Raw genomic sequence first — 12,747 nt, 5'->3', positions numbered from 1 at the left:
ATGTGCTTAAATTGTTTGTTTGTATAAGAACTGCCTTTTATAGCATGTAATATAAATTTACTCATTGTTACAGGTAAAAGCAAACTCAGTAAAGCAGGAGTTTGAAAAGCAAGATGAACTAAAGCGATCTGCCATGAGAGCAGTAGCAGCACTGCTAACCATTCCAGAAGCAGAGAAGAGTCCACTGATGAGTGAATTCCAGTCACAGATCAGTTCTAACCCTGAGCTGGCAGCCATCTTTGAAAGTATCCAAAAAGATTCATCATCCACTAACTTGGAATCAATGGACACTAGTTAGATGTTGGTTCAACCTGGGGACCATTACATTGACCATATGATGCACTGAATTGACAGGTTAATCATAAGACATGGAAAGAGAAGTAAAGCTTCAAAATGTTCCACTTTTTTTTTTTTTCCTTCGTGGAGACAGTTTGACTTTCTTCCATTGTTGTTTTTGTAGCATTTATTTCAGAAATACGTATTTCCATAATCCAGAGGTTGTAAAACCACTAATGTTTTAGTGGTTAGGGCAACATTTAAAATGACATCTAAAAGTTAGGATTGATGGAGATAGGGTCCAGTATCTATTTACCCTGTAATGTTTAGGATTAAAATGTTAAAATTTTGTGACCATGAATTTTCTTTCTTTTATAAATTTTCTCTTATTTAAAAATCAAAAATTCTGCAAGACAAAAAAAAACCATGTTTCTTTTTCTTGTATAACTTTTTGTTTCAGCAACACAAATTGATTTTTAGCTGTGGCAGACAAGAATATCTGTGTAAGATTTGTTACGTTTCGGAGGGGCTGGCAGTTTAAAAGAGGTAATATCATTTTTTTAGGTATGGGGATCGACAGTATCCCTGTTGCACACACTAATTTTGCATGAGCAAGTTTACAAATACGTATTGTCTGTAAGGCAGCATGTGCAGACTATTCATAAAACAAAAGTAAAAATAAGTATTATTGTATTAGTGCAATTTTCAGATATTTATTTTTGCACAGAAAACATATCTGGAGAGAAAGAGAGAGGAGTAAAGTTTTGAAACTTTGGTTTTCTTAATGCCAGTGTGAATTTGCAGATGTTTTCAGCAAGTCAAGTCATGATAACAATTTGCCACTTCTTTTCCTATTATAAATTTTCGTATACATTTAAAATTTGAATATTTAAGTACTCAGTTTTTCTCAGTTACCCATTTGTGTGCGTGTGTTTCCACTCAGAAATTCTTAAAGCCAGATTTTTCTTTCATTTCCTTTGTATCTCTACATTCCTTATCGAAAGAGTCAAATAACTATATGCTTTTGAATTTTACTTTTAGGAAAATTCTGAAGCTGGCTGTCACAGGTTTGTTAGCTAATAATAGTATTTTCTTTTAGTTGAGTTAGATTTTCCCCCTTTCTTGGAGAGCTAATTTACATATTGTATTCGGTAAGCGTTGACTACTTTTCCTGATTAAAGGGTCTGTGCTTGGGGGAAACAGTACCTTATATTGTAGTTAAGATTTTATTTAACATATCCTTCAGTGAGCTCGTTTCACACTGTAGCCTCTTCCTTCAAATTTGTGGTGCTCCTGTAACAGTAAGAACTAATTTCTGAAATAAAAGACATCTCCTAATGCTGTGCAAACATAGTTTACATGTATTGAAGGAGGCAGTTGTTAAATTGAGTGACCAAGTTTAAGCATTCAGATATTTGAAAACTGCACCCTTTATTTTTGAAACTGTGAATTAGAAGTATTTTTCCTGCTGTATTACTTAACCTGCTTTAACATCCAAATATGCGGTGATTTTAATTGGTAACATACTGTGGTTATTAGATTAACAGCTTGACTTCAGATATTCAGATGATAATGCATAAGACATCATTACCAGTAAGGATTTTGATTAGGACATGGACCATTACATGAAGCTGGTGCCATTTCAGAATGTGGCAGGTGATAATCATACCATAATTTGCATAAAACTGTAATAGAAATTTATTTTGAGATGTTGGTATATTATGTACTATGCATTACCGTGATATAGATGTTGTGGATATATTTAAGTATTTGGTTACATCGTTTCACAATAAATTACAATACTGCAGGCTCTAGGACCGTATAGGAGACTGACATGCATATGTTGTGTGAATGTCTTAGTTAAGTGTCTGAAGTTAAATCCATATACTTTTCATGTATTGGATTTCTCCATTCTTTAACTTCTAAAAGGCTTACAGTTTTTTTTTTGTTTTTTTGAGTCTTGCAAAATGGCTAACTTTTCTAATATAGCTGAAATTCTATCTTCTAAAAAAAGAAAGATTCTGCTCTTTTCTAGTAGTAGATATGGTTTTAGTGTTTATATATATATAATACATATTATATGTATATACTCACATAAATAACAAAATTAGTAAAAGTAGGATACTCAGATTTTAAATGCTGAGTCATACTGATTAACTTCATACTTCTAGTGGTAATGTCCTGATATTGGAATGGAAGTTGCAAGGTGTGGCGTTCAGTCATAATCTGCCACTCATACTGCTTACTGGTCTTTTAAATATTAGGAAGTTCTGCTTAGCAATTCTGCATATGTAGGTTCCTCAGGAGATCTACAATAGTAAGAGAACAGCTGCTCTCTGATTTTCTTGAGAACGTTTAAATTGTTTAGATCTACCCAATTTCTTTTTATTTTATTTTTTTATTATTTTTTATTTTTTTGTGGTACGCGGGCCTCTCACTGCTGTGGCCTCTCCCGTCGCGGAGCACAGGCTCCGGACGAGCAGGCCCAGCGGCCATGGCCCACGGGCTCGGCCGCTCCGCGGCACGTGGGATCCTCCTGGACCGGGGCACAAACCCGTGTCCCCTGCATCGGCAGGCAGACTCTCAACCACTGCGCCACCAGGGAAGCCCCCCAATTTCTTTTTAAAGCTCAGTATGGGGTTGTGTTTTTAGGTTAGGTTATTTTATGAAACTAAGGCAGAAAGGAAATTTGCTATGGCAAAGACTAAACTAAAAATTTTAAATCAGTAGCACTGAATGATTTTTTAAATGTGGTCATGTATTCATTAATGATATCTAAATTTGCTTAACCCCTGGGAATTAGAATTCTTAAAATATTGGAGTATGGAGACTTCAACAAATGTTTGAATATTTATATAATTTTTATGTAACCATAAGTAACCAAATCATGTTTTTTGTTTTTTTTACACTTTTGTTGGGTAAATGGTAAAGAAATAACATATGGGCATATCTCATGTAACCAGTTTTAAGGGATATCTTTATATCTAGCTCAGTCTCAGATATATGAATATGATTATATAGGCATGATTGAAGTTTAAAACGATGAAATATACAACATCCTCAGTCACTGAAAAATTCAGTTTACTGGTTAACTAATAAACCTTGTAAGGTGTGTTTAGCCACATGTCAAATACTTGACAATTTTTTAGAAGTTGAAATAACATTTTCTGCCCAAATCAAAAATTTCAGTTGTTAAAATTAACTGCCAATCTCTAGGTATATTATGCTTAGTAAATATTTTGATATTAAAGAGCTTAAAATTTTCAGTAAATGTTGATTCTAGCTCTATCTTAAATATTGAATCCCAATTTTCAAACTACTGCCACCCCAGATTCACATCTGTTTTTGAAATCTTAATTAATCTTCTGTGAAATGGAAAATGGACAATAACGACAACAGTTCATTTTACTGTTTGGGAAAAGGATATTCTGGTTTTAGCTGATTTTTTTCCAGTTAATTAAGTAAAACTCCTCTGATGCCTTTGGCTGCAAAATGCAACACATTGGAAGTATTACGTGGCAAGCTGCCAAAATCTCACCAGATATGGCCATTTTCTTAAGAAATATGTACAATGAAATTACATTTTCCCTTTACAATATAGTAAGTTGCTTATTTTCCTATTAATACTAGAAAAATAGGACTTTGTGAACACCTACACTGTAATTTAGGACAAGAGTTACCAGCAACATGTTTTTGGCTCTTTGTAACAACTTTGAAAGTTAGCACTTTTCATAAAAACCAACTTCAATTAAAACTAAGGAGAGTATTACAGATAATTTTACTTTGTTAGACTCTGTAATGTTAATGTGTCAGTATGCTTTTTTAGTAGAGGGAGTCTTAATACCCTGACCGCTTTGTACTTTAGTTCTGATGTTAAGTGATTGTCAGTGATTTTGGCAAATTGAATTGTTTCACTTAAGTCTTAGATGAGAAAAAGCTATCTGTGAACTGAAATTCTTTCTAGATTAGGATGTATTGGAATTAGTGTATTTAGCCATTATCAGTAAATAGTGGCTGATGCACGCTGGGTGATTTTATTCTAGAGTGCTCTCTCACAAGAAAAATCTGAAGAATTGTATTTTAGAACTGGTTAATGTATGATAACCACGATAACCTCATGATTTAGTAGCCCGTAATAATCCTGTTACTTTGAAAAACTATTTTACTTGTTTCATAGACATTTCACTTTTAATATAAACCCAACTGCTTACTTAGGTAAGAGCAGCTAAATGTGTGTGGTGGTATTTTACTGTAATCCTAATGTAGTATTTTTAAGACACCAAATGTGTACTTTACTTGGAATCCTTACCATCCATGAACTAAATTAGGCTTTCCTAAAAGGTCTGGAAATAAACACCTAGTTTCTTGTTCTAGAAATAAAACCCATGCTTTCCTCCAGACTTGGTACTTAAGTAGAAAAATGCATGTTCTTTTTAGATCAGGATTTCTCAACCTAGCACTATGACATTTTGGACTGAATAATTCTGTGTCATGGCAGCTGCCCTGTGCATTGTAAGATAACAACATCCCTTGCCTCTACCCACTTAGATACCAGTAGTACCATCACCACCCCCAGTTGTGACAACCAAAATTGTCTCCAGATATTGCCAAATGTCCCCAGTGGAGTAGGGGAAGAGGGAGAGAGTGCAAAATTGCCCCAGTTAAGAACCACTACTCTAGAGAGCTTTTTCTTGTTTCTTGTTAGTAGGTAAAACCAACTGAGATTCTATACATGCAGAAGTTTTCAGACATTCTTAGTGTCAGTTCTTCATCTTCCTAACTAAATTTAAGTACTGTTTTTAACCTATTTTCTTCTACCAGTTAATTAGAACTATCATGATTTAGTGAAAATAGGTTTCTATTTCTATATATTACCTCCTCTGATTTAAATGGATGGTCTTTATTAAATCCCTTAACATACTTTTTTTTTTTTTCTGCCTATAAAATGCTTTCTCTTACTTAAAGAAATATGAGTATAAAGGGGGCTTCTACTACACAGGGGAATATGAGGCAGTGTGAGTGCTTTGCAATTGGGGTACTGTATAAAAAGGCAACTAGTACATTTTACTTGAATTCTTGAAAAAGAATAAGTGGATTTTCAAAATTACTCATTTACATTCTCTCCAAGAGAACAGTTTGTTCATTAATTTACTTTCTTGAGCTAAAGACTTGCTTTCAGTACAGGTAATTTCCTGTTTAGCTGTAATATTTAAAGACATGCCAAACAGTGATGGGGGGGTATTAGGTATTATTTCAAAACTATATATTTGAGCTTTGAAAGTAAATTGTAAAAGTAAAGGTGACTCTAGCAGATTTTTGCTATTTTTCTAGGATTAGTTGATGTTTAGAGACAATAAAATCCTTCTTATGAATGTTGATAACCACCCATGAGATTTTAAAGACTGAACGGTGGTAGGCAAGTGGCAGGAAAACCTATCACAAATCAAATTGCTTACTCTTTGAAATAAGACCATTGAATGAGTCATCTTTCAAGCTTCTGAACCATTTTAGTCCCACTTAGCAGAATTGGCATAAACAAAAATAAAAGTTAATTTCCTTTTACATGATGTTTTTTGAAGTATTAAATGAGGCTGATTGGTCAACAGTTTTAGTAAGGTCAGAATGCTGAGTTTGGAAACCTTGAAAAATCATAGTCTTTAAAACCTGCATTTAAAAGACTTTTGAAATTTCTTTCAGCATCAGTTGCCCTCTGAAGCAGAGTCAAGCATTGTCAGATGACCATGTGTGTATGAGAGGCCCCACTGCTGATCTGCATTGCTGTAGCCCCTGCTCACCATGCTCTACCTGCCAAGCTTTACGTAAAACTTACTGCCACGCCTCCATCCTTGTAAACAAAGGCAAAGCTAATTACCTTTTTCCCTCCTTCCTTTGGTGCCTCTCTACTCTTTAGTAGTATGTGCTTAACACTGGGGACAGTATGGGGGAAACGCTACATAATTACTGTTAAGTAGTGTTTCAGCAGGGGAGATACCGTTAGGGCTCTGTATGATTTGTGGCACAGATTCCTGGTCTGGGGATCAGGACAAGCCTAAGCCAAGGGTGCCGTGTACTCCATGTGGTGGGAATAGAATTAGCAACAGCATAGAGCCAAGAGGTCATGCTGTATTCAGAAGCTGAATATGGCTGTAGTCTGGAATATGAGGGAGAACAGTAAGAAGCTAGGAAGGGCAGATTATAGAGGGCCTTGTAAACGTTTTGGATTTAACTTCAGGGATGATGGCAAGCCTAGAAATACTTAAAAGCCAGTCGTGATCAGATTTGTAATTTTGAAAGATTAGCTGCTGTATAGAGAATGGACTGGAAGGAAGGAAAGACACTTGGTGAGTTAGGATGTTAATGGAATAATATATGTGAAAGGGAATGTTGTGCTGAACCAGTGTAGATTTGGAGGGGAAGTCAGGGTGTTCGAGATAAAACTGACAGGACAACAACTGACTGGATGTTGGAAATACGGACAATTAGGCTGCAATACATACAGTCCCCCAAACAGGTGGTTTAGAATACATTATCCTGCATAGCTATGGTGGATAGCACGGGGGTCTGCTTCCCACCTCACTGGGACCCTGGATAACGAAGCTGCCACTGGGAATGTGGTCAGTTGCTGTGGCAGAGGGAAAGTGAGAAGTGAGTCACATCTGTCACACAGTGCTTTTGCTTGACAATGACACACACCACTGCTGATCACATTTTGGTGGCCAAGAAGTCTTACGGTCATACCTAACAGCCGAACACTCATTCACCAGGCATTGGTAAGAACAGTCAGCTCCGTTGAGCTGTGGAGTGGTCCTTTTTTAAGAGGCGAAATGTGGGCAGAAGAGTTAGGTCACATTGCACACCCCACTGCAAACAACTCAAAATTAGACGTTCCCACCGATTCTTACAAGTTCTTTTCAACCACTCTGCCACTGAGTTTCTCCTAAGCTCCTTCTCCACTCACTGTCTGCCTCCTCTCCTTTCATCTCTTCCTTCTTCCATACCCTCCTACAACCATCCTCACACCTTCCACAGTAGCAATCAAATTTTGTTAGCAACTTTTTAAGCTGTGGCACCCAGGGCCATGGGAAGTGGCTCATCTACCTCAGGCATTTCCCCCCACCCAGAGTTCAGCTGTATTTTTCCAAACAAAAACAGCAGTCTCCTAAAAGTGCCAGCAATTTTGATATTTTCTGAAATGTACTTATGTAGGTATCACTCAATATTCCAACCCTATAATTGTTGCTTTTAGCAACCTTTATCTCTGCTATTTCAACCGACCACTCTGAAGGCTACAAGCTAAGATATTTTCATCCAGAGCTGTTTGAAACTCTAGTATCCTACTCTAACTATAACATCAAGCTCCGCCCTGAACTGATTTTTGACCTCACAGAGTCCTGTGATCGATTTTTCCCACCATTTTCTCTCAGTTTCTTTTAGCCTTCTGTCATTACCTAATCTGGATCTCCTGGTTTTTGTAAATGATTTATTCATAAAATTACTTGTCCTTTTACTGCATATAGGGATGCCCCCTCTCCCACTCCCTAAACCTTCCTTTAAGTGTTACGCTTAACCCCTGCCTCCATACTCAGTGGACTACCTGCCATTAACATCATTTTGTCAATAAAATTAAGGCCATTGTTCTTGTCCCTCCACCTAAGAATCTCATATCCATTCCCATCCTCATGTCCTCATCTCCGAGGCTGAGTTGGTGGTTCTTTGCTCAAGTCCAACCTTTCTCCCAGAGCCCAGCTTCCACTAGCCTCTCCCAGGTTTCGGTTAAATTGGTCCTCCATCTCGTCCCTTTTTCCTCAATACCACTTTCCCTAGTTCCATCTGCTGGACTCTCAGAAATACACTGAAGTCTCGTCTAAAAAGACAAAAAAATTTTTTTTTACTGCATCTTCCACAAGATGTCATCTCTCTGTAGAGAATTAGATAGGCTTTCCCAATTTCTTGCCGCCTTTTCACTTCTTAACCTGTTCTAATCTGGCTTTCATCCCTCTGTAGGTGGTCATAGCAAACCAATTTCAGTGAAGTCCTTTATGCCAAAATGGCCTTCAGTCTTTCTCTTACTTGAACTCATTGATATCAATACTGCTGATCACTCTCTCCATGAGACTACCTGTTCCCTTGGCTTCTAGGATGTTACCGTCTAGGGGTTTCCTTATACCCGTGAGACCACTGCATCTTAGTTTCCCTTAAAATATTGTTCACCAGGGCCTTCAGTTCACATGTCTTCTCATTTATAATCCTTCCTGGATCATCTCATCCATTTCTCATGGTTTACGTGTTGATTTCTAAATCTGTATACCCAGCTCAGTCGTGTATTTCAGACTACTATATCAAACCACTTGCTGGACACACTATAAATATATCCCAAACACAGCATAGCTAGAGCTGAACTCAGCGTCTTCCCCTGGTTTTTCCCTGTCTTTGCTGATGGCACCCCATTTACCCAGTCACTCAAGCTGGAAATCTTAACACAAATTTGGAGGCAGAAAGTGTAAATAACAAAGAACATAGACATGTCTGCTGCCAGACATCGTCTGGGTTTGAATCTCGGCTCAATATTAGCTATTTGACTTGGGTAAATTACTTAGCCTCAGTTTCTTCATCTAAAACATGGGGATAAACGTAGTAGCTACCACACAGGATCATTGTGAGGATTAACTAGGAATACTCGTAAAGCACTTAAAACTGCCTGGTACGTAGTTTGTGCTATATAATTGTTAGCTCTTGTTAACATTCTGCCCATTTTATTTCCTAAATATTTCTCATGTCCATCTCCAGTACTCTTCTGGTTCAAGACCTCATTTCCTTGCCTATTGATTGGACTACTACAAATGCCTCCTAACTAGCATTTAGGTTCATTCATCCAGGAAGCTAATTTATTAAGTACTTTGCTAGGTCCTGCCAGACCTGCAGAGCCAGGTGAGAGGCCATACCTGACATAAAGAAGTGTGCTGGTTACCAGGAGAGACCTGACATAGGAAGCACCATAGAGTTCTACTGTATGAGAAGTGTATTCAGGAGACAGAGTAGGTGACAGTGGAGTATATGATCCATTCTACACTGGTGGGGCAGGAAAGGTTCTTGGAAGAGATGAAATGTCTTGAGATAAGAGGTATTCTACCTTAGAAGAGTTGTTTTCAAATGCGTGTGCAGGGCCCAATAATCGCTTTTCTGTTTTTTGTGTGTTTTTTAATGTTCCCAGGTCCTGATGCCTTCCCAGACCACACTTTGGGACCCGCTGCCTTAGGATACCCAGAGAGCATGCATTCCCAGGTCCTCTCAACTGCCAAAACGATGGTCTTGACCATTTCATATTCTTGCACTACATCCTTCAATCGCTCCTTTTTGCCTTATAGGGCAAGTACAAGCTCTAGATCTGGCTACTGTTTGCTCCTCTAGCCTCAGCATCTGTCACACCTAAGACTGACCGTTATCCTCAGGCGAGAGTGAAATATTTCCCTCAGCCACCATGCTGCTCCTAACCTTTACACCTTTGCTCAGGTTATACCTTTTGTCTGGAATATCTTGCTTTTTCTTCCCTTTATGTAGCTGGCTGCTACTTTGTAAGCTGAGTCAAGGATTTCAAAAGCCTCCCATGATGCCAGGTGACAAGAAGGACATAATCTAGGGGCCAACTCCCATCTTTAAAGCCTGTCCGCTTTTCATGCATGTAATATAATCCAATTTCTTTAAAAAGCACCTCTCTGTTAACATTGTACAGATATTGCTGAGTGGGGGAGGGTAGGTGGGAAGAGCTGACTGGTCCAACTGTTCACAGACAGCCCTTTAAGTAAAACTGAGTACTGCCAGCAACCCTGTCCCTCTCTGTACCTAATGTCTCACAGGTTGGAGTCCTTTCTGGGGCTTGGCTGGACTAAAAGGATCCCTGCTTTTCTGGTTCGTGACTTCTCTAATGCCTCCTGCTTCTTGTCTTCTAGGAATTTGTCAGAATTTTTGAACTACGTGGGCCTTCCCTTCTGCTCTCTATATTATTTTGGATTTATTTCCATTAATAGATGTTTACTGTCATTTCAGTAAAATTTGGAGACTGAATAAATAGCACACTAAATTTGTCTGCCATCTTGAAGCTTCTGTTATTTTTTGATCTCCTCTAATGCTTTAATGAGAAACATTATAATATGGTTGTTAAGAGTTCAGGCTCTAAACCTGGGCTCAATCCTACCACTTCTCAGTTGTGGGACTTTGGGCAAATTGTTAATGTCTTTAGATCTGTTCTCTCATCTGTAAAATGCAGTTATATGTACCAGCCTCAAAGAATTAAGAAGGTTAACACACATACACACAATAAAGAGGATGGTACATAATAAGCACTCAAATATATCTGGAAAAATATATTAATTCATGAATGACTGACTATAGGAGCTTAATAGTCCGCTCAGATTTTTCTTATGTTATTCTCAATGATTAATTTGGCTTTTTCTAGAGGGGAGAGAGGGATGTTATGAAATGTACATTGAGAGAAACTTTTTACCCTATATTTTGAGAATGCTAGGATGACTCAATGTTAGAAATATCAGCATAAACTTATATTAGTAAACTAAAATAGTAAAGTTATGAAGAAGGGTTATCAAAAACCAATAAATAGTATCCTAAATGGTAAAACATTAAGCTAATTTGATTTAAAGCCAGATGCTAGACTGCCAGCATTATTATATACCATGTCTTGGAAGTTTTCAAAAGGCAAAACAAAAAGTAATGAATGACATGAATTAGAAGCGGTACAGGAGGGCAGTCCAAGATGGCAACACAAGAAAATCATGGACTTAGCTCCTCCCACTGACACGCCAAGTCTACAGCTACCTATGGAACAATTTCCTCTGAAAAAGACCTGAAAACTAGCAGAGCAGCTCCTTCACATGGGCAAATGAGAAAAGGGTCACGTTGAGGTGGGTAGGAGAGGCTGAGACATAGTCGAGCCATCAACCCTAACCCTGTTATGGTGACCTACAGTGTGGAGGGAGCTCAAACCTGGAGCTCTTCCCTGGGCCACCCCACATCAGGCACCCCAACTTTTAAAGACCTGCACCTGAGACAAGCCCCCAAAACACCTGGCTTTGAAAACCGAAGGGGCTTCACGAGAGACACAGGGCTGTCGTGAACAGAATCACTCACCCCGGGGCCCAGCGAAAAAGCAGCTGTTTGAAAGTGCCTAAACTTGATGTGAAAGAGAATCAGTAACTAATCTTAAAGCAACCACCAGAGGGACAGGGGCCTGCAGGGATACTTTTCCAGGGACAGAGGCCCTGGCAGGTGCCTTTTTTTTTTTTTTTCTTTTCTTTTACCTCAGTGGGTGCCACCCTCGCCTTCTCCCTCTGGCCCGCTCCACGGCACCAGTATCTCCCAGAAGGGAGCCTTTACACATGTCTGGTGCCCCAGTTTTTGTGGCTGGAACCCAGAGAATGCCCCTGATCACCTGGCTCTGGAGGCCAGGGTGGGGCTTGCATTCCTGAGTCCCTGAGACTGTGACAATCGAAGAGACAGTTCTTGGAAAACTACCATCCCCAGGGCACTCTGCAGACTGAAAAACACCCTGTCTTTCTAAGAGGCCCAAGGGGCAGGCTTCTGGGCTGACACTTCTAATGAATTTCTTTTTATTCAACAGGCTTTATCACAACTTTACGCGGGCCTCTCACTGTTGTGGCCTCTCCCGTTGTGGAGCACAGGCTCCGGACGCGCAGGCTCAGCGGCCATGGCTCACGGGCCCAGCCGCTCCGCGGCATGTGGGATCTTCCCGGACCGGGGCACGAACCCACGTTCCCTGCATCGGCAGGCGGACTCTCAACCACTGCGCCACCAGGGAAGCCCGTGGGCTGACACTTCTAGAGGCCAAAGAGGTGCTCTCAGGGAACGGGCTGGTAGACCCAATCTTTGTGCTTTGCCTTGGCCTTGCTTCAGCTCCCAAAATTCAGCTTAGACCCTTATCTGGTGCCCTCATTTTTGCAGCTGCTGCCCTGGGACACCTGTGCATGGCCCGGCTCTGGTGGCCAGCAGGGCTTATGCTCATAGGTCCCACGGGACGGTAACAAAGAGAATTCTTCAAAAGCTACCATCCTCATGGCACAGCATGAAGCAAAGGATCCAGGGGTTCAGTCTTTCTGTGAAGGAGACCGATAAGCTAATCATCATGACTGCGGCCTGAGGGGCAGGCTTCTAATTAAACACAAATCAAAGGGCTGACTGTAAAGCTTTCCTGAGACTTTGGAAGGTGACGCTATCTTTGTACTCTCCCTCTGCCCGGCTCCAGAGCACAAGCATCTCTTGGAGGGGAGTTCTCACACGTGTCTGATGCCCTGGTTTTTATGGCGGGAGCCTGGTTCGTGTGGCTGCCGCCCAGGAGCCACCCTTTGAACAGCTGGATCTGGTGGGCAAGGGGGTTTGTATTCCTGGGTCTCATGTGGACTGTACAATCAGAGAGAGAGTGCTTGTCAGAGCACTGCACAG

The 12,747-nt window shown here is 39.8% G+C and overlaps 1 protein-coding gene across 2 annotated transcripts in view; it reads left to right on the top strand.

Annotated features, from left to right (window-relative positions):
- CAND1 (cullin associated and neddylation dissociated 1) overlaps positions 1-10,363 on the top strand; it is a 62,247-nt gene extending 51,884 nt beyond the window's left edge. The window contains exons 15-17 of one of the 2 annotated variants that reach the window (XM_032645126.1): positions 74-245; positions 9,488-9,558; positions 10,224-10,363. In XM_032645126.1, the coding sequence (XP_032501017.1) occupies positions 74-245; positions 9,488-9,558; positions 10,224-10,298 (318 nt within the window). In that variant the 3' untranslated portion in view covers positions 10,299-10,363. Of the gene's footprint in view, positions 1-73; positions 701-9,487; positions 9,559-10,223 lie in introns of those variants that run through there. The other variant, XM_032645127.1, reaches the window with a different exon arrangement.
- The last annotated feature ends 2,384 nt before the right edge of the window (positions 10,364-12,747 follow it).

This window comes from Phocoena sinus, chromosome 10 (genome assembly GCF_008692025.1).
Source record: "Phocoena sinus isolate mPhoSin1 chromosome 10, mPhoSin1.pri, whole genome shotgun sequence".
Taxonomy (NCBI): domain Eukaryota; kingdom Metazoa; phylum Chordata; class Mammalia; order Artiodactyla; family Phocoenidae; genus Phocoena; species Phocoena sinus.
Note: the sequence above shows the minus strand (reverse complement) of the source record. Positions and strands in the feature narration are given on the sequence as shown.